This window comes from Rhodamnia argentea, chromosome 5 (assembly GCF_020921035.1).
Source record: "Rhodamnia argentea isolate NSW1041297 chromosome 5, ASM2092103v1, whole genome shotgun sequence".
Classification (NCBI taxonomy): domain Eukaryota; kingdom Viridiplantae; phylum Streptophyta; class Magnoliopsida; order Myrtales; family Myrtaceae; genus Rhodamnia; species Rhodamnia argentea.
In genome coordinates this window covers 24,588,088-24,615,582 of record NC_063154.1, presented here as the reverse complement: position 1 = coordinate 24,615,582, position 27,495 = coordinate 24,588,088, and the positions used below count along the sequence as shown (strand labels likewise).

Below are 27,495 nucleotides of genomic sequence, written 5' to 3'. Positions count from 1 at the left end.
AGGAGTCAAACCTCCAAAAGAAGTATTCTGAGTGAGCACACAAGTGGTAACCATTTGAAGTGCATAGTGATTTATGAATTACTTAACCTGATCTCTCTCAATCCATATGAGACTCGGGATATCACAAATTTCCACTTAAAACGAACCGACCTCATTCTAAATGTCGACTCGTATTGCCTAACGATACTCTACTTATTTGCTATGTTGTCCAATTCATCCCTTTCCTCCTCTACTATTCTAGAAGTATGCTAGAAGTCTTGCCTTAGTCGAGCACCCTCACCTGTACAATCACTGCGTGCACTCATCAGATCGAGTGTACATATGCAGCCGACCCAGTCCATTCCACAATAGCCAAAGCCCAAAGATGAGTATTCTAATTAACCATGCAAAATAGTGGCCATTTAGGACGGATTTTGACTTGTGAATAATTCAACAAATCTCTCTTAATTTTGGACTTTGGATGTCACGCATTCTTTGATACACTATTCCCAACATAAAATCTCCCGTATTCATTGAAAATTCAAATATTATGATCATAAATTCAACCGCGTGTTAGGCTCGTTCAAATCGATAAGGTTCTAAAGCACAATTTAAATTACTTTGAGAATGATAGATAATTCTTTCTCGGGCTCAAACTCGGAACACCCTTATTTGGGTACACTCAAGTTCCGACAAGTTCACGAAGAACATTTAACAAAATTATTTTGAGAATGGCAAACTCGAACAACCTTGTGTAAGTCCCCGCTCAAACATTTAGAATTAACCAGATTTACTTGCTTCTTTAAGTAGAGAGGAAGGGGATTTTTGGAGGGAAAGCAATCGGGGGCAAATGGATGGACGGTGGGGATTGGATTTGGACTCCATCGAAACCTTCCCTTCCCCCCTCCTCAGCCCAATCGTCGCTCGCCATTCTTGCAACGCCCGAAGCCTTCTTCACCATCTTCGTTTTCTTACGAATTCGTCATCTTCTTATCCTGATCATTCTTGGGCATTCGATCCATTCGTCAGTTTCTCCTCCAATTGAAATGCTTTGGAGAGGTGTCGGCATTGGTCTGTGGTTTGATTGATTGTCATGACATGTACTTCACTCCATTCCACCGATGGCAACCGTTGCCGCGACGGTACCCACAAAAGAAGACCCACCCACCATCCTGCCTCGCACGATCCCCAAGGCCAAGACAACAGGAAGAAGAAGAAGAAGAAGGAGTGCTTAGGAAAGGCGGCAGCACTCGAGGTGCAGCATGTCGGAACCCCCTTGATTTCCAAGGCCACTGGGTGCCCTTGTCAGTCCATTCGGTTGGAGGCCGACCGCCTTTACGTCATTGGCCGCAGCGCCAGCCGGTGCGACTTTCTTCTACCCGACCCCCGTGTCAGCAACCCTCATTGCTGCTTTCTTTTTGATGGTAACCAACGCAAGGTCTTCATTTTCCATTCCGGGTTTCGCCCGAACAAGTCCTTTAATTTTAGGGAAAAAGCTGGGGAGGAGCACGAGGCTCCTCTCACTCCTTTGGGTCGAGTTTTTGTCAATGGAGTTGAGTGTCAACAGGGCAGTGTCGTCGCATTGTTTGCCGGGGATGAAATTCTGTTTGTGTGCGGCACTGATAAATGTAGTTCTGGTATTCGAATTGGTTTTGCTATTAGTAGAATTGTTATCCTGGACGAGGAGAAAGTGGTTTGTCCTGGTTCAGATGATCCTTCTGCAGTCAAGGGGAGGCCTTCTTTGCCTTGGACAACCACTACTACCACCACGACGTCAAGCAGCAGCAAAAGGGTATCGGCTTCCTGGTCTACTGCTACGTCTCTAGGTCCATCCTCTTCTTCCGTTGTTTATTGCCGAGCAAAATCCCTTTTGGCTCAGTGCAGGCACATTTTGCACTCTGCTGACCCCATTTCTTGCATCCGGAGATGTCCTATTTTTCTGGCAACAGCCATGCCCGCTTCATTTAATTGTAATAGTTCATCTGGCTCCAGACTTGATCTTTTTTCCGAGAAGCCCACCGGTCCTGGTGGTGAACCAGAGTTGGCAACTGTATTGCCCATTAACAAGTCTGACACCATCTGTAATATGCCAAGCATGAGGTGCAGACTTCCTCACCCACTCACTTACATGCATCCAACTGAAAAGGTTGTGAGCTCAGAGGTTGATGGGAGAGGAGCATGTGTTTCTGCCCATGCTGGAAATTTATCTCAAAGAGGCAACATGTATCACGACAATGCCTGTCCAATCACCTCTTATTTAAAGCAGGTGCCTGTAGAAACTGGCCCCTGTTTCAATTCAACCGCAAATGATGAAAATAGGCGCAGCTCCTTTCCACCTCCAGGGATGAATTTCTGCCTCAATCGTCTTGAATCTATTGGACAAGGTTCTTTTGGTCGTGGTTCTGAAGTTTCCTTGGTAGAACTTATCTATCCTGTTGAAAGCATAGTGCAGATATTCATTGCGACATTCACGTGTGACATTGCATGGTTCGTACTTCTTTTTCCTACTGATCTGTACCTTTTGATTTCATATTTCTCTTGGCTGATATGTTAAATCCTCTCTGTCTTCGATATGTGCTATGGGTCTTTTAGCGAATAATGCCTCATCCATCTGATTTTTATACTTCGCATGCAGGAACAATTCTATAGCTCTAGCTTTTCTTGTTAATTTAATAACTGGGTGGATAGCTTGTGCACATTTCCTTCTTGCTGACATGTCTGCATCTAAAAAACCAGTCTATATTTACTTGTTTTTGGTTCTTGTTCATGAACGGATGCTTGTATCTGTGGTCATCTCACTGAAACTAACGGCAGGTTTCTATCCCACTGTCAAATTCCTGACCATTTGCCAGTGACCATTGCTTGTCACAACACTGATAGATGTTGGAGCTCAAGCCCTGAGCAAAGAACCCTTGTACCTTATCCGGAATTCCCAAAGCTTGTTGTGGTGTAAGTTATTCATCATTTCCCGGTTAACTTGAGTGATGTGCTTTAACAGTTTTGCACAATTTAGTGTTCTTGGACAATTGCTTTTACAGATATCCCCCTTTCCCCGAGATCATTGCTTTTGGTGGAGATCGAAGGAGGCAGGGAATTGCATGTCATCATCCGAAGCTTCTTGTTTTCAAAAGAGAGGATTCGATTCGTATCATCATCACTTCTGCTAATTTGGTTTCCAAACAGGTGATTTCTAGGTTAACATATTGTGATTTAACATTTGTCATAGCCTCTTTTTCCTTTGAAATTCTCAAATGAATTATTTTGCCACTTTTAGGGTTATGTGGTAGTTGTTCTCACTTTCTCTTGTTTGGAAAATTTAATGAGGTTATTATTTATTTACAGTTTTCTAGGGTACAGCTAACTCATATGCAATTTATTTCATGGTGGGAACAATGCAATAAGATCAAGTTGTCCTTATGTTTGTTTTTTCTTTTTCCTGGCAAGCAGTAGAAGATGCTCTCCTTCTGAATGTATTTGAAGCTAGTGACATGTCCATGATGCGAGAATTATTCTAAGATATTCCATTTGATGGCAGTATTACGTAATCATGAAGTTGGAGGTTTCGTGATGGAACTGCACATTTTAATTAGGGTTCTTCCTATAACTTTCCCCTTTTCCCCCTAAGATTGCGCTGTTTGTAGTATCCATGTTTAAAGTATGAGATCTGCATTTGGTTCTTTATTGTCAACAGATGTCGCCCTGTTTGCGGAACTGCATCTCTATGTACACCTGAGTATAGAATTTTTGGCTAAATGATCCATACAGTGCCAATGTTGGGCCATTTATAAATTTACCCAGTGAATGTATTCCCCTCTATGGAGAAATATATTTTGATGCACTATTGAAGTAGTTGGTCCAATTGATCCATCAACCCTTAGGTTGTAAATATTAGCAGTGAAAAACCATGCAAATTCAAAATGCAGTTCAAGTTACTGTTTTTGATCCAAAAGACGAGATGCTGAGAAGTAGCTGGTACCATTAGATTTAACCGGATGTCTCATAGACTATAATTGATTATTCGAGTGGTAGGTCAGATCTGCAAACAGAGAACTGGCCTGTCAATTTATGGACAATTGATTCCTTAATTTTTGTAATCTCTTCATACCAATAATTTGTGCCATGTTCTTGTCCTTCTTGGCTTGATAATTCATAGACAAAACCGTGTGCACAATCCTTGCACTATTCTTTATGGCCACTAGAAACAATTCTTCTGGCATAATCGCTTGATAAATCTTGCAGCTTTTTCTCCTATGACGCTGCCTGGTTATCTGGAAAAAAGCTCATAAAAGAAGTGTGCTTAAGTTTTTCATTAGACCTGCGACCCGTTCTTGGCATTTAATAGACTTTCTTCTCTCATCAACTTCTAATAAAATCTGTAGAATGCTTGGCGTGGCACTTCAGTTAGTGGTATGGTAAAATATGATATTGGAAATAAGTGGGAGCTGATTCTCCTCTGAAAGTGCCTGAGACTTATTGGGAAACGCAAGTGTTGGTTATTGGACTTCAGAGATGACCTTCCATAGGTTGGATCAATTTGGCTACAATGATGTGGAAAGAGAGATGCCAAAAGCTATTTAATAACTATTGTTTATGAAAGCTGTTAGGCATATCTTATCTTTCATGTACTTCTTGCTTTGTTCATTCTCGACTACCTCTTCTTGTCCCCTCTTGTTATTAGTCTATGCTGTGTTAGAAAAACTTTTGATGTTGCATTATTCATATGCTTTTGACTTCTGCAGTGGACTGGCATTACCAATACTGTGTGGTGGCAAGATTTTCCTCGTAGAAGTGCTCCTGATTTCTCATCTTTGTTCACTCAAATTTCTGATGATGAAAAAACACAAGGTGTAAAATCTGATTTTGCTGCTCAACTAGCAGGGTTTATGGCATCTCTTGTGATTGATGCACCTTCTCAGGCTCATTGGGTTGTTGAGTTGACAAAATTTGACTTTAACAAGGCTATGGGATATCTAATTGCATCAGTGCCTGGAATCCATTCTTATATGCCACAAGACACTGTGGATCTGACTGATTTTTTGTCTGTAAGTGTTCTGTTTTATCGAGTAGTTCTGTCATTTGGGAATGGATACATCATCAAATGTTGCAGTAGGAGTTATTACGATAGCTCAGTTGGAGTAGAGGAATCATATCTAATTGAGTCTGACAGTTGCTTGTCTCACCATCTATGAAATTGCAACTATTTTAGGGATGGTATAGTGACAAGAAAAGACGTGGAGAAAACACTAACGGAAGGGGTTGGATTAGTTGGTTGAATTGTGATATGCTTGGAAACACTCTTTTTGAGGCCATTCACTTTTGTTTTGGTAATCTGTTCTTTTGCAATGGATTTTCTATAAAATCACAGATAAACTACAATATCAGCTCCAGTTGATCAAATGATTAAATATGACTTGTTCTGTCAGAGATTTTCTTTTTTCAAAATCCGTAAGCCTAAATTAGATACAAAACATAAAATGTACTGATCATTTGAAGAAGCTACCAAATGCGAGTTAGTTGGTTTCTTTGAATTGCATGAGGATGTGAAAGGGCAGTGAAGGGGTCGATCCGCTAGGGAATTCCAATGGTCTGGTACATGAGTTTACCAAGACCGGGTTGATGAATCTGGATCACAGATTGGAAGGGAATATAGCTATCCTGGGTACATGTAGCCAGAGAGCAGCTCCATTCAATTGTCATGAGATGAAAGAAGATATATTGTTTCTGGGAGCTTGATCTTTCTTTTCAGCATAAAATGGATCACTTAAGAAAAATTTCTGGAGATTCCATGATCACAATATCTCTGTAGGAGTTTTATGGCTTATTTATTGTTAGTGACAACTAAAAGAGGGCTTGTGAAATCTGTCAAAGATGCTAGAGAGTCTTGCCAAAAAGTTGCTCCACTCATATGGGGTACGTTTTCTAGTGCCTCATTGGTCTTCTGCTTCAAGCTTGTTGCATATTCTGACATATTCATAGTTTTGCTCAAATTGTGACATTGATGCTATGTAACTGGAGCTATCTTGTGGGTAGATCATCAAAAAGAGGTTTTTGGTTATTTAATTATTTCTTTTTGGTCTTTCTCAGTTTTTAAGCTTCATCCCTCTCAGGAATGTATCACTCGAGAGCTTTCATATTGGACAGCTGCTGTTATTTATTTGATGTCTCCAGACTTCCTATGAGGAAAATTGGTTTCTAACAGGATTATTTACAGATGTTTTCTTTGCTTTGAGATTTTCAAATAGATTTACTACAGGGGAAGATTTAACTGTTATTTTTAGATCATTTGTAATGGGTAGAAAGATGCTTAGGTGCTTTAAGGAAGGGCCATTTCGGGTTATTTCTGCTTAACTTTTGACTTTCTGTAAATCTAGTGACTCTCACACTTTGACTTTATATAACTTGAAACACCTGAAACCTTTCAAAATATTTAAATATTAACATGTAGAATCAGATACACTATTTTCATCATTTCTTGGAATTTAAAATATTTTTTCTTTTCACTAAAAAATTTTCGAGGGAAGCCATAAGTAGAAGTAATAAGTGGTTTTTAGGGCTTCCAAAATTTATTCAATGTTATAGCCATGATGTTGGGCAATGTTGTGGGCATAGTGTTCATGATCTTCAGCATAAGGTAGATGAGTCAGTTCATAGTGTGATAGTGGATAAACATAGTACTATGCTACTGATTCCTTTTAACCTTAAGTTTGGCCTTTTTAACTTTTTAAAGATTTCTTGGGATGTGACTACATGATTTCATTCTTTATCAGGACAATCAGAGCGCGTCATGCTTCGTGTCTCCGAAGCACGTCGCCATGGTGAAGGCATCCATTGCTGGCGTAAGTCACCTTTTGCATGCGGTAGCAGACTCAGATGGCGCAACTCTAAGAAAATTAGCTTCTTTCCTCTCAAAATCTCATACTAATGAATCTGGGATGCTGGAAACAACTCTGAGAAGAGAAACAAATATACCCGCCGATTACAATGCTGTCAGCATTCTTGTTCGAAATCCCAATAACCTCTTTAAGGGAGGTAAAATCCGTTTCTTGTGTTCACAAATAAGTAATCTTTTAGTTTTATTCCTGCTGGTCAACAATTATATGTGGTGTTGGTTAGTGAGCCTATATGGCAAGCCCTTGAAATCAAACTTGATTGGCCTTATAAACATCTACCAAATGAATGACATAATTTACTTACATGATCATTTTAAAGGATTAATCAATTAATCAATTCATCAAAAAAAGTAAATCAGTCACTTTTAAACTTAAAATCAATCATTTAAATTATTTGAATTAATTATTTAACTAATTTCACCAACTTCAGTATGCACTTCATTAATTATTTATGTAACACATCTTGTTTTCAAAGTCTGTGATTAGTGGATTTGGGCAATTAGTCTTTTCTTGAAGTCCCTTTCAACTCAGCATAAGCATATCCTTATGCGTGAGGACTTTTTTACATAGAACCGTGAAAGAGAATTTCGAGATGTAAGAAATACAACCAATAAAAGCACAGATTCAGTGGCATTTGTGAGGCAGGAGCATAATTACTCTGGTAAAGGCTTCTGTCTTTGGGGTGCATTATGACTTCATACTTTGCTTTACTGGCTTGCTCTTGTATGAGCTGAAACAATAGAAGAATGATCTCGTCTTTTGGAAATACCTCATAATTTTATCACTGGAATTGAATGTAGGATATTTGTCAAGTGTCCTCTTATCTGTCTTGCACCTTTGTGGGGACTTTATTTAATTTAAATGGTTAGTTCCTCTTCTTTTCTGGAAGCTTTCCAATGAAAATGTTTATTTAGACTTTCAAGAAGAAGAAAATGCTTCTCTGGGCAGTCATGGGAGAGCTTCGAATACCATCTCAATTGGATATAGTTGACAACTTGATGCAAGATAGAAGGTGGCTTAGAGTTAATGACTTAATTAATTTCAACATGGCTCTCATAGGAACGTGACTATCAAGTTTATGTGATAGAGAAACCATTTTGGAGTTTGGTTATGTGCTCTTGGCTACAATGGTTTTATGTGCACGATGCGGGCCGGTTGGACTGTGTGGCGCCTGTTGAGCTAATTTACCGGGCCAACCCTCCCTTTTGAGGATCATTCCCATGGCTTGTATTGTGGAGTAGCTCACTGCGACCAACCGTACCATGTCTCCCTTTTACTCGGGCATATTGTGTCCCAGCGGGGCATGCGTCTCGATTCAATACAACAACTGATTTCGGCTTGCCATGGCTATCATCGGGAGCGAAAACCAGCTCCCGACCAGCTTGTATATAGGTGACCAAGCTTCCTTCGGACATTTTCCAGATGAAGTTCCTTCCTTCAGTTCATTTCTAGCACAAACTCGTTGACACTACTACCATGATCCAGCGGTGTCGTTCATATCACATGCCTCATGTTTCTTCTGGTTTTATGGAGCTCATTTCCATTCCCTCATAAAACAGGGTAAGGCTGAGCTGCGACATTTTCCCCGACTTGATTTCCATAACGGCCTCGCTGCAGCCTATTCTTTGGCTTCCTTGCATTTCCCTAACCATTACTGCCTCTTCCTAGGTCTGACATGAATGCCCGATGCTCACCCAACAGAATGCACCACTTGGTGTCACTTCCTCTCGTACCACACCATCATTGATTCTCCATAGGCTTTATGTGAATGGTCTACACGCCCAACGGGAACACGTGTTCCGTCTCTTCTATAGGTCATGCTCATATCATGGTGACAGATGGCACCCGCACATAAAATTTGGAACCTTGCTCTGGTATTTGTCATGGCACCTGCCAATTGCCCTCGATCATGGGGCTCTGTGGCACTCGGCAAGCCAATTCACCAGGTCTGCCCTCCCTTCTAGGTTCATTCTTGTGGCTTCTATTGTAGAATGCCTCATGGTGACCGATCGTACAACGTCGCCTTCTTACTTGGGCATCTTGTGTCCCGAGTAAGGCATGCGTCTCGATTTAACACAACAGTTGGTTTCACGATCTAGCTATATTGTTCATTTCGGATCCCTCATGCTTCTTCCGGTCTTACGGAGTAACTTCAAGGTCTTCATGGAATGGGGAAAAGTAGGATTGTGACAATATGGTTCAAGAAATCAAGGTTTTTGAGGATTGATCCGCTTGATATCTTTGAGCAAACCAATCTTTTATGTATTAGTTCGAGTTTTTTGGAGAACGGCATATCCCACCATTGTACAATTTGAATGCTGCTTTGATTAAGGCTTAGGTGTAGCTCGGACTCCTAGAGAACTACTTCGATAAATGCTTAGAGCTAGGTTTAGGCGTCGAATATCTAAATTCGATCCTATCAACGATGCAAGAAAGTAATGAAATTCGCACAACACAAGAATTTACGTGGTTCGGGAGTAGAGATGTTCCGCCTACCTACGTCCACGGGGAGATGAGATCTGTTTCACTAATAACGTAGAAAAGTGTACAGCCGCTCTTTCTCACACCCTCTCAATAATAGAGACCTGTTTCGCCCTAAACATATATAGCGAAACCCTACATGGTACAAATTACAAAATTGCCCACATAACCTAAAATATTTAATTTTCCCATAGAAATCCTTCTATAACCGAACATAAAACGCCTCCGGCGGCTCGGGGGCGCCGCCCCCGCGACTCCCGCCGGGGCGGCCCCCCCGGACCCCCGTGCTGTCCGGTCGTAGGGGGCCTTTCGTAACCGCCTCATAATCTCTTGAATAACAGAATACAAGACATCAACCTCAACAGTAGCTAACTAAGTCATTAGGGGAATTCATTGTCTGTATAGCACCATTTGGAGCACTAAAAATAAGATTCCAACCTTTGTACATATTCTTTGTCCTCATGCATTTTTTTCTAACTGCCGATACCATTATATGTGCTCTTTTTCATTTTTTTTCTAACTGCCAATCAACAATGGCTGAGAAGTGTTTAGAGTCCTGCAGAAAGATTGTCGATTCAATCTCTCTTGCTTGTTCTTATATTGTGGAGGGAAAGGAATTTCAGAGCTTTCGCAGGCAGCACTTATAAACATTTGCTTTCTATTTATCATGCACTTGGTTCCGTAGCTTAAGACAAGTTCCTGTTTTTAATTTTAAGATGAATTGATATTAGCATTCTCCATTCAGGGGATGGCCCTAAGTGTATGCATTCTGAATTTTCTCCTGTACATTGTCTTTTCCTTTTGTGATTTCACCCTTACTTTTGAGCTACTCAAGTAATTTTCTTTGGCATTTCTTCACTAGATTGCATCCGCATAGGATTTCTACCTAGAAACTTTGCAAAGTGGGTATCCCCCTTGTGGGATGAAGGTTTTTTCAGCTTTTCTGGCTACGTTTTTCCAAAAGAGGTGCTTGCTGCTGCTCTTGGAGGAAATAACAAGAAAGTATCACTGATACTACATGTATTTCAGGCATGTAATTGCTGTCTACTTCCTGATATAAACTAATCATCAATATATGTAGCTATCAACTTCTTGCCTTGTACATATTATAAATGGTTCATCTGAAAACCTATTTTTGATCTTTCTAGGGGCCTTCTTTTTTTGACATGCCAAAGTTGATGCAGCATCATCATGTAAATGCCTTGTGCTATTTCATTGCTTCTATTGAAAGGTGTAGAGGACTTTATAGACTGCGTGAGGTAAGATGCAGGAGACTGATTGTCAATTTCAAGCAGCATATTCTGGAACCTCTGAAGTTTTACATGCATATATATATATATATATATATATTTTTGAGGTATTATAGATGCATATTTATATGCCCTATGGTCTGATGAGAGTGACCTCCTTTATCATATATACTCGCGGAACCTTGAGTGTTTAATTTCAACAAACCCTGCTTCCCCCTTCTTATCCTCCCTCTTGAAATAAAGAAAGGCGGTCCAGCGTGAATTATTTTTAGAGAAAGAAGACATTTAACTTTACCTAGGCTTCCATACCCACCTTCATTTTATTTGTTAGAAATTAATGAGCTTTGCTATAATTAGCCCACTGGAAGTTTTTTCTATGTTAAAAGCTCCTTATAATTCATTTGATTCCTTGACAAAATAGTGATATTGGCACCATGAGATGCTCGGCATATAGATGTTATATTGTTAGCCTAGGGTTTTTAAACTTTGATCTGGTTAGTGGTTTATTTAACACCCTGTTTGGGCATCTACGACACCTTACAGGTTTTACTTTTGGTGGACCTGATAACAAGTTGCTTTTATGTTCTTAGCTTACATTTGGGATAAACATGTCAACTGCGCAAATAGAGGAGAAAACGGAAAATAGTTGCTTTATTTGACACATTGATTGCCTTATAACTGGCTTTCTCGGGTAGAATCCATTGCCGAGAAAGCCAGTTACCATGTATTGGCTCAAAGTTTTGCACTTTTGGTGTAGTCAAAAATTGCATATGGATGTAAATCCCTTGGTTGATATGATAAATGCTTTGCCATGTGATTGATCTCCCTTTTGGTTTTATGAGCTCTTTTTGTCTATGGTTTTGCACCCCGTAGTGCCCGATAGTTGATCTTTCCACCTATTGGAGAAAAAATAAGGAAGTATGCTTGAATAGGCTATTGAGGAATGTGCAAACGGTTTCACTCTTACCAAAGGCACTTTTAGGCCAAGTGCCAAAATGGGTCAGCGGCAGAGGAGCCCCTTTTCATTCACATATATATTTGTTTCCCTTTCTTGCTCAGATTGCACTCCAACTTCACCTCAAGTGATTTCCCAACAAAATAGTCCAAAGGTTCATTGTTTTTAGAGATTGACAAAATAGCAAACTTAGCTATAAAGGTAAAATTCCATCTTAAATTAATGCTGGAGAATCTTTTACATCACAATCTAATTAGTGCATAGAAGAAAAATTTTATAGAATTTGAATAAATGTTTAGGACATGATTACACCAATTGAAATGTTCAGGATGATGGCACTTAATATAGGAGGTTTTAAATTCTTGGTGTGATTTTCCCCTTTATTGGACTGGAGCAATTACATTGGCTTATGCTTAGGAAAGTTTTCCAAGAAAGTGCTTTTGGCTAAAGATTTAACCAATCAAGTGATCATAATTTGTGTGTTATGGTGTATGTGCAATTCGATAAGAAGTTCATGTCTGCGAGCCTACGTGACTTGCGTGACACCTCACTTCCATAGCAATCATTCACGATGGATATTATCTGCGACTTTGATCTAAATTCTTAGTTTGGAGTAGGAACAGGAGCCCTTTATGGAATACTATTCTTGGGTTGTCTCATAAACAAAAAGTTTAGTACAGTTGAGTGCTGCACATAGGTGCGTGCGTACGTGCGTGCGTGCATTAGTGCTCTAGCTTGATTTTTTTTGGCTGCTTTTTTAGCTTATGTAAAAATGTTTCATTTGGGGCCTTTCCATAAATCAGGTGCAATCCCTTTGTGCCCTCTCACTTGAAACTATTGAATTTACTTATGGGCACACCGGCATGCATGTATATAAATTCCAAGATTGTGATTTGTGGGATCACTGCTAACTTTCTAAAAGCTCAAGCTATTAATTAAAGCCATGGTGTTATATTTAATTGCCTTAACACTTCCCTTTACTCTGAGGCCGAGATTTGGCCTAAGACCAAAGTGTGGTAACGCATAAGTGGAGAGGCAAAGAGGGGGTTAGATAGTTTTGAAACTTAGATGCTCTTAATTGAATACCATGGGACATCTGTGAGACTACTGCTAGCTGTTCGAAAAGTTAAGCTGTTAGATGATAGCGTGGTCTTATATTTTAAATGTTGTAACAAAGACAATTGGAGCTTTCATGTTAGTGGATTCGACACTTTGCTTCTACCTCATGGAGGAAATATCACTGAGGCATACTGGTACTCGAGAATATTTTGCTCAAACCACATCTAACTAATTTTGTTGTTTAATCATCTGAGTTATTTGTCTCTCTTCTGTGAATTTCTGGATGCCTTAAACAAACTTGATGATTGTTCTATTGCGGTCTTGACATGGAAATCCGCAAATCTGGAGATTCATCTCAGACAATTGAACTCTCATGGATGTTTAGGCTTGCTAGGTACACATGCTATAGTCCATTATTCCCTCATGAGATTTTCTTTGTGATAAATGCAATTTTACAAAGTTGGCACTTCATCATTTAATTTTAACTATTAGGCTTTTGGTAATGATGAAAAAAGTATGGCTCTACAAACCTTGTTATTTTGCCCTCAAGGCTTGAGTATGTGAAGTTTCTGTTACCAATTCTGGAAGTAGCTTGTCATTATTTGCTTGAATTACACATTTGTGATTTAAATGTTCGTATTGCAATATGTTTTACGAAGTTTGAGTTGTTTGCACCATCATCACATGGCATATCTGTGTTCCATGTGTATATGTTGCAATAGGTTTTTTAAGGCAATTTTTGAGACAGTTACTTGAAGCTTCTAGAGAGGGTATATTGTGGATTACGGGATTTCTAGCTATTTGATTGTTGTTCTTTTAAGAAAGTTTTGTATTTATCAAGGCTGGCACAAAATCAAAAGGAATAATGGAAATATCTATGAATATTACGCATGTTAGAATTGGTAAAGGAGGTAAAGTAAAGCTGGTCAGTTGATCAAGTTAAGCTATTATGCCAATGCTCCTTCAAGAGAGCATTTTTGTCCGTGAATGTTGCATCCGAAATGTCTTATGATTATCTTTTGCTTTCTACAAGGTCTTAGATCAATACAGGTGGCCTGAATCACTAGAAAGCGACTTTGTTTATGGTGAGTTCATTTGGCATTACTTTAATATGGAATTATGTAATTCTGACTTCTGACATTTTGCTCAATGATTGTCCTTATTAGTACTAATAATTGCAATAAATTTTCTCTTTTTTAGGTTCATCCTCCATCGGTTCAATCAATGCACAATTCTTGGCTGCCTTTTCAGCTGCTGCTGGAAAGAGATCTTTGCGATCGTCTGATTCTGAGGAATCAGATCCAGAGGTAGGCAGTCATGCCCTTATTATTTGGTGAAAACTCATGGTTCAATTGATTGTTGTTCATAACTGCGATGTGCTTGATTGTCTTGAAGCAGTGGGGATTTTGGACTGCTAGTCAAGAATTGCAAAATCCATCAATTAGAATTATTTTTCCCACTATTGAGAGGGCGAACACAGCTATTAAGGGAATTTCAGCTTCAAAGCAGATTCTTTGCTTCTCAGAGGTATGCTGGCCTCTTAATCACTGGGTGGGCTAAAAGCTTTCCCGTACTTCAGCATCCTTTTGGTGTCAGAAGGTCTCGTGTAGTACCCCTAAATATGTTTAGAAAGGATAGAAGCATAAACAGAGGGAATGTAACTTAAGCAGGGAATATAATACGAAACTGAGCCCAAAAACTAACTAAAGAACACAGAATTTTTTTATGTTTATTATGTCTCCCAAGTGGTAGTTGATTCTTGATTGCTTCCATTAGCTTGTGATAACGAGGTATATCCTCAAAGATAGTTTTTATGTTTCTAGTTCATTCATTATGCTGGTGAAAGCAAAGAATTAGGGAATCAACCCCAGGAATATATGCGAAGTATTTATTTCATATGATGAAAGTGCTTACTAAGGTCACTGTACCTGATTTCTGAGTTAAGGAATGGATTATGTACTTAAAAAAAGATTGTGGATTGACAAGATTATCAACTACATAAGCAATTGCAAGGAAGAATTAAGTAAAAGAAATGCTGGAGCACAACAATCGTAATTGATGCTCTCTTGTGTGCTAAATGAAAATGTCATCCTCAACTGCAAAGCCTTTTTCGATTGAGTGGGTTTGGCTCCATGCTTCTCGTTATTTTGTTGACCACTTTCAATACCACCTACGGTAAGGTCTAAACATTTGAAGATCTTTCATCATATATTTGTTCTCCTTTGATCTGCACGGTATCATATGGTTAAATCTTGGAAGCAGCATTTGAGGTTATCATTTTTCTAAAAAAATATGTTCTCATTATTACATTACTCTCTGCTCTCTAATCTTGGGTGCTCATCAGTTCTTTTGAATCATTCTCTGCTGTTCTGTGCTCTTTTTAGCATGGGATCTTACTTGGTCGCCCCAAATTTATTGGCTTTGCTATTATGCTGTCCAGTTTTCCTTGGATCTCAACAGGGGTTCCATAATATAGACAAGACACTCAAACTTAATTCTTGCACACATAAGCGTTACTTTTCTGGACTGAAATTTGTAAGTTTAGAGATCTCTGAACCCCTCGTTGTCTGAGCATGAGCTTATCATGCCAGTGAAGTCCAATTCATGTACATTCAGATGGCTGGTCATATATATCTCTGTCTGGGTACAGCAAGGATTGTACTTTCTGTTTTTCTGGTGCTTTTGCTGTTGTTAAATGCTAACTAATGGGGCTTATCACTGATAGGCTGTTTGGTTACATTGAGTACCTTATGCAAACATTCATTGTTTCCCATACAGAAAACATGGCAAAGGTTGAAGACTGCAGACATACTCTATGACGCAATACCTTATCCTTCCTATAGGATTGGCCACCCAATTCATGCAAAGGTCCATTCCTATCTTCTTCAACAGTGAAACTAAACTGTGTTGTTCAGATGCCATCCATTAGCATGCAGACATGAATGATAAGTCATACCCTTCTGCAAAATGTGTTTAAGATTGTCTCATAATCTGCTAATGAAAACAGAAAGTGATCATGTTTCTCTTTTAATTTTAGGTATGGTAAAGTTATGCTGGTTAATGAAATACATTTTAATGATCTATTATTCAAGACTGAAAATCTCAAACAGCATACAGATTCACTCTAATCAATTTAATACCATTGCCGTCAGCTCAGTGTTTGGGTGTCGGAATATTGATGAACGGTGCAAAACCTATGAACTTCAAATCTTGACTTAGCAATGAAAGTGAGGCACTCAACCATAAATAGCTACTAGTGCATTTAGCTTATTTTTGGAGTATTTCACTTTGGGTCTGTTAAGGAGTGCCCATAATATATTTATTAAGTAAACTTAAAACAAAATTTGTAATATTTCCTTATTGATTGCTTAATAATTACCCTTGGGGCACTTGTTAACAAAATCCTTTTAAATAAAGTGGAATTCTGCTCAGAGAGCATTGTACTTGGCCTAAGGTGGATGGCCATGGCATATTTTCATTAAACATGACGCACTAGCAAATCCTAAAAGGGAAATCAAACCAAACTTATCATTAGACAAATGTTCTTTTCCAAACATCTAAGCTGTTAGGATACTTGTCCCCTTGTATATAGAATATATACCTTATCTATCTATGTGTGTGTGTCCCCTTGGATATAGAACATATACCTTTGTGTGTGTGTGTGTGTGAGAGAGAGAGAGAGAGAGAGAGAGAGAGAGAGAGAGAGAGAGAGAGGGCACGGACCAAGCATTGAGGGGTGTGTGTGTTTTAAGGGGGGGGAGGGAGGGCATGGACCAAGCTTTTGGGATATATCGTAGAATGCACAAACATGGTTTTATCCATCAATGAAGCCTTTCTGTGCAAGAAATAAAAAAAAATAGTGAAGCCTTTAGTATGGCCAACTTATATTATTTTTCTTTTACAGAATATATGGCATGACGAATGTGCTTTTCTCTTTAAGGCACTCTTTCCTTTATGGGGTTTGATTTTATCCGCTGTATTTTTGAAACTGAATTAAATAACATTTAAATAACATCAATGCATCAAATAGATGGCATCCTTTTCGTGGCATTTGTGTGCACCCGCCTGTAGAGGTGGAAACTTTAACTCGACAAACCCGGCCATCCCATCAGGAAACTGACTCAACCAACCCCGAGCCGACTGAAAAAAGTCAATGACTTAAACCTGATTGAATATAAATTGCAAACAACCTGCATTCAAGAAATTTCATCCATTGAGTGATTGATAATTGATCCGCGCTGAGTCCAGACCAAATCCAAAGTAGTCCAAACTTGAAGTATACCTATCTTAGATAACCCGAACTTGATGTAGACTGATTTGGCACTGATGTTTAATTCTAACTCTGATGAACCCAAAATCAGAGAAAAACCAAATGCCAGTGATTAGGAACTTAAGCAAACATTTGATGAATGCCTTACATAAACCGGACCCAGCTCATTCTCTTAGAAAGTGGAACGTGAGATGATCCAAGAATTGACTGACAGGAACCCAGGTCTGACTTTGAGATGACAGAACCTGAAATGAATGGACCCTAAAGTAGTTTAATCTGAAACAACCCAACCATAAACCAACCCGATCCACCTGTTTGTCCATCATGTGCCTGCTGGACGTGTTTATTCTTACAAGGAGACATATTTGGTCTCGATCAAGTGTCTTTTGCCTTGGTCATGATCTGATTATGGTTGGATTGGAGGACTACTGTGACCCGAGAGGACTGACTGGGCGCTTGAGAGGACTGGATGTCTAATTTTAGCAGAAAAAGAATGTACGTACAGGAAATGGAATGAACTATCCCTTATTCACATGCTAGATTTGATACTGAAAAGTTTAATTAGGCTGAAATAACTACTCCAGAATAGTTCTTACCTTCTAAACTTTTTTCACTCCGCTGACATTGCGAGGAAATCATCATCGGCCATTTTAGCAGAATGGTCCATATGGTTGGCAGAATTGAGCAATCCATCTTAAGTTTTTTCCTTACTATGCTGGTGATGTAAGGACACGTCTCCTAGTTTTAAAGTATGCAAATGAACTATTTAGTTTGTTGATATCCATGTGCATATAATTGGTTTCTTTTGTCACTTCGACATCAATAGAAGCATAGGTTAACCATTCAAGTTGGTGTGGATGGTCTTTGCAGCAGTTTTAGGAGGTCAATAAACCCCGAATATATTCCTGGGAAAAATTGTTTTCAATTTGCAAAGAGCATTGTAAGTCATATAAATACTTATGAGAAATGCCGTAAAGGAACTGAATTTGTCACAGAAATTGGTGTAACTGAGACAATGGTATACGACCACTTTGCTCTAAAAGTTTGATTTCTTGAGCTATAAAGAAATTGAAAACATGGTTGTAGACATTGATTTTCAGTTTGAATATCTTTTTCTAATCCCAAGCTTTTTGGGTTATTTTGGTTGAGAGAGAATTTTGCCTTCGTTTCACTGTCTGGATGTTATATCTGTGCTCGGAGACATTGGCACATCTTCAAGGAGTTTATTTTATTTGAATTTATTCTTATTTTTTTTAGGTGGCAATGAGGCGCTTTAAGCCCAGGGCAAGTGCACGTTCTTTTGGTTGGGTTTATTGTGGGTCACATAATTTCAGTGCAGCTGCTTGGGGGAGGTTGATTTCCAATCAGTCTGGTGTAAAGGTTAACACGCCCGGTCGAAGCAACTTCAATTTGAAGAATCTTCACATTTGCAACTATGAACTTGGGATACTATTTGTTGTTCCCCCGACGGAGACACTGGCTAGAACGAACGGCAGCCACATAGACTTGGACGATATTGTTTTGCCGTTCGTTATGCCTGCTCCTAAATATAGGTCTTTTGACAGGCCGGCAACAGCAAAGGCTATGTGGGAGGTGGGGGTCGAAATCAGTGGATTGGGGACGGAACTTTCAGAAGCACCATCTGTTGACGAAATGATGGAAGAGAACCTCGATGAAGAGCCATTAGTTGAGGTTAATGACCAAATCGCTACAGAAGAGGAGAATGCATTTGCTAATCAGCTCTGGAGCCAGGTTGATGCGTCCCAGAGCTGCTAATGCTTTCCATCTTCCAGCAGAATATGCAAGTTTCATTCAGTGAACTTTTCTGCAAAAGATGCAATTTTCCAACGAACTAAAATCTATTTGAGTGTTGCATTTCTTCACCATTAATTTGGCTTCATCTGTACACAGTTCATTATTGAAATGATTGACTTAATAAAATGAGGCCCTGTACAATTTCTGAAAGGTTATTTTTACTGCTCTTAAGTCTTAATGGCTAGTCTACATGGAAGAGTAGTTATACCCCATCTGTTGTGCTCTCCCAAGGACAATGGTCGAGTTATAGTTTCCACGATTGACTAGTCTACTACCCCCAGAAAGAAAAAAACCAGTTTTTTTTTTATATCTTTAATGTTACACATTCTATACAACATTGCTCTTTCTGAAAATTTCTGCACAGTCTGTTTTGAGATCAATATTGGCATAGTTCTCCTTTCTGAAAACATGGTCTATCTGAAGTTCTGGGTCTATTGCTCCCAAGCAGACAAACCACCCCATCTACAAGTATCTCTACTTATAAAGTGATGGGCGGTACTCTGCATTGAAGACATGGCTTGAACATGGAATTTGTCGCATTTGTACCATTCGCTTAAATCCTTGGCCTATCCCTCGGAAGCTTGGCTAACTTTCATAGTTGGATTAAAGGAGGTGCGATGGAATGACGTTTGTTATAAGTGACGATCTGCGCAGCCTTTGCCTCAGTTTGTGAGGGTTGGTGCTGCCCTCACTCAACCACGGCAAGGGTCAAACGACCCTCGTCATGCCTTGGTGACGGTCGCCTCCGCCCTTGCACGAGCAACAAGAGGGTTGTGTGACCCTCATTCTCCCTCAACCGTAGCCAGCCCTCTTAAGTGTTAATAAACTGATTTCAAATTATTCTCAATAATTGTTCCTCTCTTAAACTCTATTTTTATGGTTAAATATAATTATCATTTAACTGGAATACCATATATGCAAAATTTTACGACAAAAACCCACGCCAAAGCTAGTCTAACCTGTCGGGAGTACAGCTAAAACAATTCATTCTGACGGTCAAACAAGATTTACTCAAAGAGCGAGCGTTCTTAAAAGGAATCCAGAAGCAGAGATATCCGAATTCGAGAGAACAGTAGAACCACTTTCTCTTGCGACTTCAGTTCTATACAGAGATGGTGACAATCAACAGGTAATATCCTGTTGAAAGCAAATGCTCAATAAGATGCAGTAAGCTACAAGACTACACCAAACATTTCTAGGACCTCTGATGCCAAATCCGACGATGCTGCAGTTTGAATAGTATTTAAAACTTCTACCGGGAATAATATGCAGAAGCGACATCCAACAAAGGGCTAAAAAGTACATCTTGCACGGTGTTTACATCTCAACAATCATCAAAGTTCTGGTGGAGACTACCGGCAAATTGCAGCGTGCAGTCTCTAGTCATTCTTGGCAGCGGCAATACAACTGGGAGTAGGACTATCCACAGCAGCTTGGGGGTCATGCAAATCATATTGATCCACAAGTCTTTCGACAGGTAATTTAGCCACATCACGGCGAACCCCAATGTCAGAGACCAAACGACCGACGCAATACATGCTATAACTCACAGCTGCCAGACCACTAAAACTGGTCGTCAAGAATCTAAGAGGAGAGGACATGACAGCATTTGTAGCAGCCAGAAAAGCTGCCGCTTGCCCACTTCGGCCAACGCTAATTGCCGTCACCACAAGCAAACCCGTTTTACAGTAGACAGCGAAGTCCTCACAGTTGTTCTTGAAAAGGTTGTAGCCTCCAAAGCCATTCTGGAGGAGGAAAGAGGCACGGTGAAGCACATCTTCAGGGGGGTCGGATGTGGCAAGGGTGCAAGTCCCTCCTCGAGCTTTAGCAAGATAGAAAGCAGGGGATACGCCGTATTCAAAGAGGTAGAGGTCTCCACCTGAAAGGAAGCAGTCGATGCACGAACAGATGACGCCATCAAGTCTCGACTGATCTCCACATATCTGGCATTGTGTGCCAACAGGAGGAGAGGGAGAAGAGCTGAAAATGATGCGGTCTAACACAGTCCCCGTGCCGATTTCACGTCCTGCCCCGCGAGTGAAGTGAATAACCTTCCCTTCACCAATGTATATTCCTGTTGGGGAACTTAAAAAGAGACAAATCTTTTCAGTATGCGAAAGCATCTAAGTCCGTAGACGGTATGTGCTTGTAAAGAACATAATCCGGACAATCCAAAGATGGAAATAATTCGATCTCCTTCAGTTGACAGAACAACTAACAATACAGATATAGCAAAGGAACACAAACTAACCAAAGACAGACAAAGGGGAGGCAGAGTTCCAAAAGGGACAATCTTTTCAGTATGCGAAAGCATCTAAGTCCATAGAACGTACGTGCTAGTAAAGAACATAATCCGGGCGGTCAAAAGCCGGAAAGAATTCGATCTCCTTCAGTTGACAGAACAACTAACAATACAGAAATAGCAAAGGGAGCACAAACTAAGCAAAGGCGGACAAATGGGAGGCAGAGTTCCAAAAGGGTCGAGGCAATTAGATCTCTCTGCCATATTGAACAGGACTACTCATCATTAAAAACATCACCTTTCATACAAGAATCAGCAACATTGCCACGATCTGTATTAGCACAAGTTGATAAAAGTTGGATTAAAAATCCACACACAGAAGGAAAAGGACCTCTCTCACGGACACAACACAAGGGCAAAACTCCTATATGTCAAACTGGGGAAGGACATTATCAATCATGCGAAGAACCAAGCAAATTATTAGCGCAAAAGGAGATGAATTGGGTCCAAATCACCATCACCATCATCATAAGGAATAAGATTGAAGAGGGGAAAAAGCGTGAAAGGGAACGTGCCGTGGTGGGCATAGAGGTAACAGAAACGCCAGGAGTAGATGTGATCCCCAGGCTTGAGTTGGTCCCTCTCGATCCTGTTGGACAGCACTGCCATCTCTGCCTCCTCTGCCTCTTCTTCTTCTCCTCCTTCGCCCTGGCTTTCGATTGGATTGATTGAGATATGAACGTTCTGGTGGGAGACGTAATGAATCAGATTGCTTCGCCTCTACGGCTACCTCCCCCCCTCCCCTTTGTCCTTGGGAGAACTTTTGGGAAACTTTCGTGGGGGAAAGAATGAGGTTTGTCCTTGTCCCGGTCCTCCATTTTGTGCCCTCTTTTCAGATTCGTCCCCAAAATACTTCCTTTTTTTTTTTAAGGTTAATATCATGAAAATATCCGAACTGATATAAATTTACTCTAAATTAATTTTTTTGACTACAAAAACCTCAAATTGGTACCGCCGTATCAAATGTACTCTTCGTTAGTTTTCATTAAATTGAATTAATATCACGAAAAACGCTGAACTTGTACACTTCTATCAAATGAAAGGTAAATCAATTGTCATGTGTCATTTGCCTCGGTAATTTGACGTTAAAATTGAACAAAAGATTGCGAACGGTAAATTTGCCATAACTGTGTCAATTTGAGATTATCGGTGGTCAAAATATTAGTTTGTGGAAAATTTATTATATGTATACCATTCTGAGGTCTCTCTTTTTTTTTTTTTTAATATGTTTCAATTGGACCCCTACCTTTTTGGAATATACCATTTTGATACTCACTTCCTATCCTAGTGTCCCTTCCAATTAAATCCTAGATTGGCGCTAGTCCATCCTCTGTCGCCTGTTGGTCAATCCAAGGTCACCCCCTAAATAGATCCTCCACCTCCATCGTCACCCTCAACAGCCTCTCACTTCAAGTTACAAACATTACTGAATTCCGAAAATGTTACTTACAAGATATCTTTGGTATCTCAGATTGGGTAATGCACAAAGAACACCGTCTTTCCATCTCAAACACTCCCAAATTTCTCTCTCAATTTCCCATAATGTTTGAAGAACCAACCAATCATCAGCTGCGGAATTTTCAGACCAAAACCTCGTCAGCACAATTGCTTCTGCTCAATTACCACTTCAGCTTCCATCAACTCATTTGACATGACTTAGTTCAGGAATTACGCTCGTGTGATAGACAGCCGTCGGCGCTATTTCAAACGATGACTTCAAGGAAGGTTTTTTCCCGAATTTCCACCTTTGCGTGCTTGTTTGCGTCTAATTCAATTTGAGTTTTGCGTTTCCGCTGCATGAGTAAATATGAGAAATCGAAAAAAATTTCTCCATCACGTGGAGCAAATCATTTCATGACAGTAGCACAATGGCATTGCTAAGTGTTGCCACTGACATATTGTTGAAACCAAGCTCAGTATATTGCATCAAGCCTTTCTTGCGCTGAAAATTTCGCTCCCGGCTCCACTGCTTTTAAAATGACTGCATATCTTGCTACATTTTCAATCTCAGGTACCCTTTTACTGCCTATATATTCTTTGGAATGCTTGTTGTATCTTATCCTTTGTTAAGACATTGCAATAAACGCAAACTGGAACCATTTTTTCTGCGAAACTACAAGGAGGAACCAGTATTTTCTGTTCCGTACTCATAAATGGCAATTTCTGCACAAAAGTGACTATATTACATGGTAGACCAATTACTCGTCAGTCCTGGACGAAAATCGGCCTGTAATCATTGCCTGAATGATCTTTGCAATAAAGAATGAACAAATGCTTCTGTCCCTGTATGATCTTCTATTTTCTTTGCCACTGATTGGTCTTGTTGGCGGGCAGAGGCAACGTTGGGATTCTGCAATCTGAACAGTCTACCAGAAGTGCCATTGCCAGCAGCCTGGGCAGCTATGTGGCTGCCATCTCAAGATCCAAAAGAGCTCGGTCGTTTGATGCCAACTCTTGTGGGCAACATTTAGAAATTCCATGAAGTATACTACCCCAAATTGTAAAGCAAGCTCCTTGTGTGTCGTTGGAATGAGAAACTCCTACTGGATGAGTTGCACATACAGTCAGGAATAGGGTACTTTGTAACATCTCTCCCGACTTTGCCTGTTCTGAGTTCTGGTTGACCTAAGGAGTCTTGGTGCAACTCCCGCATGATTCTGTTGAACTCTGGCTCAGGGAGAGATGTATTCAAGAAGTAAGGAAGCATATGCCGTTTGTTTGGTGTTATGTACTTCCTATGACCGGCATAGGCCCTCTGCCCCTGTTTCCAGAAACATTTGTCAGTCAAAAGGACGCAAGCGAAAGGGAAGCCTTCCGGTGACAGCTAATGCAAGTCCTCAAGATAGTCTCAATTCCTTTGTTAGCAAAGGGTGTTGTTAACTATGTGGTAGAACTAGTCAGCTAGACCAATGATAAATGCTGCAGTACCTGAAGAGCATGGCCCATATTCCCCCCATGAGATGGCATGAAGACGTCACTCCTCTCACATATAATGTAGTCAATGGAAGCCATAAAGGAGGCTTTGTTAGCAAAAGGTTGCAATTCTCCGGGCAATGCGAGATCTTGTTTGCTGTAGAAATGTGGAAACTCTTCGGTGAGTGGCGACAATGCTTCTGTCCCACCAAGTGGTTGCCCGCCAGCCCAGTAGATTCTTGCATTCTTTGGGGCACCTAGAGCCTTAAGCAACCTAATAGGACAACCGACACTTCGATTACTAGAGACATACTCGATAAAGCAATGGCTGATTATGCTTGATCAGGAGCTATATAGAGCAAGTAATCACCTGGCAACCTCTAATGCATTCAAGGGGCAGAGACCCGCAAGCTTTCTTTCATGATAGGTGATGTTTGACTTGGCGGTTAGGAGCTCGGGGTGCCGCTTCCTCTCCCTACTTATCAATTCATCATACTCGGGGCTCAAACCCGGAAGGCAACCTGTCCTCACCCAAACATCCTTCTCCATCCGCAAATGAAGAGCAATGTAGGGTCCCTTGCTCTGCATTCTCTCTGCAAGTTTATTGCCAAGCTCCAGTATTCGCGGTGCAAACTTCAATGCATGAAAGGCGACCTGTGCAGAACAGAGAATGCGATCATGTATCTCTTTTGCTTGTCTCAAGTACTACATGGATCTAAAAATTTTCCGGAAGAAAAATGCCTTTTTCTTTCTGTTAATGTTAAACATTAACCCTGTTCCTTCAAGAAAATCTCAAGCCTAATTTCCTAAGGACGGAGAGACAGAATGAACGGAATTACTCTGGGGATAAAACTGATTTTTGTCAGCAAGCAAGTCACGGCTTGCTCTGGTAAAAAATTAAGGTGTCATCATTTAAGGGTGATCCATTTTGATCTGCAATAGAAACAATCATATCTAATTTCAACCAAGTTAAAGAATTGGCAATTTTTTCTTTAGTTTGTGATTCCGTTTTCCAACTAGTATGCATTTCAACCTCCAGCCGTCACTTTGACTTCGAGTAATTGCCCATCTGTCTGAAGAAGCAGAACATTGATCGGGAGTACCTTGCATCGAAGCTTTTGAAGATCAGAAGGAAGATCCTTAGATAGCCTGGAATCTAGACCCCGTAAGAGCAGAACCCCCACCTTCTCGAGCTGCAGAAATTTCGCAGACAAGTACATCATTCAGTTTTCCTTAAAGCGACTGTTGGCGAACTTATCTTTCCTTGTCCTTGTTTTTAACTTTTGAAAAACCACAAAGCCGAAGTTCTGACATATGATCCGAATAACAGGGACGCTTTGAATTGGTCATCGCATCGAATGTACAAGTCAAGAAACTGAGGGAATTCATCCAAATATAAATGACAAAAATAGAGATAGTAGCAACAATGATAATGAACAGCCAAAGCCAATGAACCACTAAGAACGGCTCGTTTAGACACTTGGCTAAGACCTGCAAATTGTTAATTGAGCAGAGCATATTCATTCTGGACAAGAAGAGGCAAAACGGGCTGTATTTACCCTTCTGAGATAGTTGGAGCGAATCCAGTCAGCAGAAATATGGAGTGAAGTCGGTCTCACGACGACCGGCCTTGTCCTTATATGAGTGGAGGGCAGAGATGAAATCACACGTACATCATTGGCAAGGACTCTCTTGAAGTGATCCAAGTCAAATATGTCCGAGAATTCGCTGCAAGAAGATGATGAGAATATGTACTCAGTTACTGCATTGTTCGGTTGAGGGGAATAGCTGGTGACCAGAAGTGCTCTGGCCATTGTTTGGTTGGTATGAAGATGACATGAAATTTCCAACCAGTTCCTTGTAAGGGGAATATCTATGGATAATTATTCTATTCGAACTAGGTACCTGTCGTCGCCCCAGATGACATTGACTTGGAAAACTGGAACCACCAGAACGGCCTCGAGAATCCTGGCAATGACGACTGCATCCACAATCTGATTGCGTTGCTGGTTGATCCCGCCGGCCACCACCACCATCACATACTTTCGCCTCTCCTTCACAATTCTCTCGCTCCTCTGGCTGTAATCCTTGCTCCACACCAGGCACCCCCTGTACCCCATTCCCTCCGGTTGCTCCCAGAAGCAGCGCTCTTCTTCTGCCTTTTCTCTTGGCTCCTCTTTCAGTGTATAATTCTTATAATAATAAGGCTCTGTTCGCGCTCGACCGATGGCCTGGTTATCTAAAATGTGATGGCGAGTACTGGCGGTTGGAGTAGTACCACAAGGGTATGGGGAGAGAGGGAGGAGGCCGATCCTCAGCATGCCGAGCAGGGCCACGAGGAACAGAGCTGAGAACCATAACTTTGGAGATTTCCACGACAGCTTGTGCCGAAGTGGCTTGGCCGCCTTCTTTAGCGAAGGCAATGGGGAAGGAGGAGGTGGTCTGCTGGGTGATATGAGGAGAGATTGAAGAGATGATGAGGAGAGGGAGTTGATTATCTGAGATGGAATTGCAATGTAGGACACAGAGAGCTTCTTCTTCGGCTTGCTCATTCTTCGTTCACACACACACACACACAGAAAAGACACTTGACGCCAATTTCCTTCCCTCGCAAGTCGGAACAAGTTTATATATCTTCTTCAACATGCCCAGCTCAATGCAGTCTACAAGCAAGGAGATAGAGAGAGAAGGCGGGTGTACGCGGAATCATTATTATTTCTTCTTTCAAAGAAGAGAGAGTCGTGTTTAGGACAATTTGCAAGCAGGCCCAGTATCATCTATGTTCATTTGGTTGTGAATAATTGGAGTACGTTTGTGCATTTATTATTGTAATAATGTGATTCATAACAGTAACCATAATAATAATAGTCTTGATTGCTCAATCAGCTATTTCATTTGCTTCTGGACGGTCGAAAGAGATGTCTCAATTGCTCCTGCATACGGAAATTGACAATTCCAACCCCTCTCTCTTTTTTCTCTCCGCATTGACCCAGCAAGAGCCCGTGGTGCTTGTGAACAATGAGCTGTCCGGGTGTAAATTCTAATCCGTGCCTGCCTTTGACTCTATCTCGAATATTAGAAAAACTGGGTTTTGGCTACTACTCAGTCCAACATGCTCACAAATTTTGACAGTAATTATCTAAAAGATTTTCCGGAACTACTTTCTCAAACTTGAGCGGGTTTAGTATGGATTTCGCGGTGTTTAATAGTGATTAAAATGCAATTTATATGGAGTAGGGTCTGCTAAGGCAAATTCTCTGAGATATATCTCTGAGAATGGTTTGTCAATGATAAGGAGCATAGTACTTTGATGATGTAGGAACTGAGGTAGGATTAACTTTGTGGTGGAGCTCTCCTCTAGTGATAGCCCATTACCCTAATGTTGCATCTCAAGTTTAGCTCCACAGAGAAAAGGGAAACCACCCATTCATAACGGGGTTTTAGCTTGGGAAAACTACTAAAAAAATAAAAAAAAGTCTAAAAGCTATTATAATTACACCAATTCAGTCCATTCGGTCATTTTTGCCGGAAATTGCTAACCCAGATGGTGACCGTTCTACATGGCACGGTCGGTGCCGACG

General features: G+C 40.5%; 3 protein-coding genes across 4 annotated transcripts; 1 reads left to right on the top strand and 2 right to left on the bottom strand.

Annotated features, from left to right (window-relative positions):
* The first annotated feature begins 772 nt into the window (after positions 1–772).
* On the top strand, positions 773–18,849 carry LOC115757546. Of its 2 annotated transcripts, XM_030697832.2 has the most exons (13): positions 773–1,460; positions 1,509–2,466; positions 2,794–2,928; positions 3,018–3,162; positions 4,719–5,021; positions 6,747–7,008; positions 10,213–10,379; positions 10,499–10,609; positions 13,648–13,699; positions 13,815–13,921; positions 14,013–14,141; positions 15,393–15,482; positions 18,142–18,849. In XM_030697832.2, exons 1-13 carry the CDS (start codon positions 1,073–1,075, stop codon positions 18,658–18,660), a joined length of 3,366 nt encoding a protein of 1,121 aa, XP_030553692.1. In that variant the 5' UTR covers positions 773–1,072; the 3' UTR covers positions 18,661–18,849. The 2 variants fall into 2 exon arrangements, with proteins under 2 accessions (XP_030553692.1, XP_048135161.1); XM_048279204.1 differs by having other exon boundaries at positions 773–2,466.
* A 914-nt stretch (positions 18,850–19,763) lies between these two features.
* On the bottom strand, positions 19,764–21,780 carry LOC115731098 (protein LEAD-SENSITIVE 1). The gene is made up of 2 exons (XM_030661726.2): positions 21,517–21,780; positions 19,764–20,773 (listed from the first exon to the last, which is right to left on the bottom strand). The coding sequence occupies exons 1-2, from the start codon at positions 21,608–21,610 to the stop codon at positions 20,079–20,081; spliced, it is 789 nt and encodes a 262-aa protein (XP_030517586.1). The 5' UTR covers positions 21,611–21,780; the 3' UTR covers positions 19,764–20,078.
* A 1,301-nt stretch (positions 21,781–23,081) lies between these two features.
* Positions 23,082–26,664, bottom strand: LOC115731099 (O-fucosyltransferase 20-like). Its single transcript, XM_030661727.2, has 6 exons — positions 25,820–26,664; positions 25,474–25,642; positions 25,018–25,107; positions 24,285–24,568; positions 23,930–24,188; positions 23,082–23,762 (listed from the first exon to the last, which is right to left on the bottom strand). The coding sequence occupies exons 1-6, from the start codon at positions 26,464–26,466 to the stop codon at positions 23,490–23,492; spliced, it is 1,722 nt and encodes a 573-aa protein (XP_030517587.1). The 5' UTR covers positions 26,467–26,664; the 3' UTR covers positions 23,082–23,489.
* Positions 26,665–27,495: the final 831 nt, after the last annotated feature.

Bases quoted from the DNA above. Each gene is read 5' to 3' on its own strand.
- LOC115757546 (XM_048279204.1), top strand. From the start codon at position 1,073: ATGACATGTACTTCACTCCATTCCACCGATGGCAACCGTTGCCGCGAC. The intron at 2,929-3,017 runs GTAAGTTATTCA...TTGCTTTTACAG, and splicing joins TTCCCAAAGCTTGTTGTGGT to ATATCCCCCTTTCCCCGAGA. The intron at 14,142-15,392 runs GTATGCTGGCCT...TTTCCCATACAG, and splicing joins AGATTCTTTGCTTCTCAGAG to AAAACATGGCAAAGGTTGAA.
- LOC115731098 (XM_030661726.2), bottom strand. From the start codon at position 21,610: ATGGCAGTGCTGTCCAACAGGATCGAGAGGGACCAACTCAAGCCTGGG. The intron at 20,774-21,516 runs GCACGTTCCCTT...GTTCCCCAACAG, and splicing joins TTACCTCTATGCCCACCACG to GAATATACATTGGTGAAGGG.
- LOC115731099 (XM_030661727.2), bottom strand. From the start codon at position 26,466: ATGAGCAAGCCGAAGAAGAAGCTCTCTGTGTCCTACATTGCAATTCCA. The intron at 24,189-24,284 runs GTGATTACTTGC...TTGTCCTATTAG, and splicing joins AATGCATTAGAGGTTGCCAG to GTTGCTTAAGGCTCTAGGTG. The intron at 23,763-23,929 runs GTACTGCAGCAT...TTCTGGAAACAG, and splicing joins ATATGGGCCATGCTCTTCAG to GGGCAGAGGGCCTATGCCGG.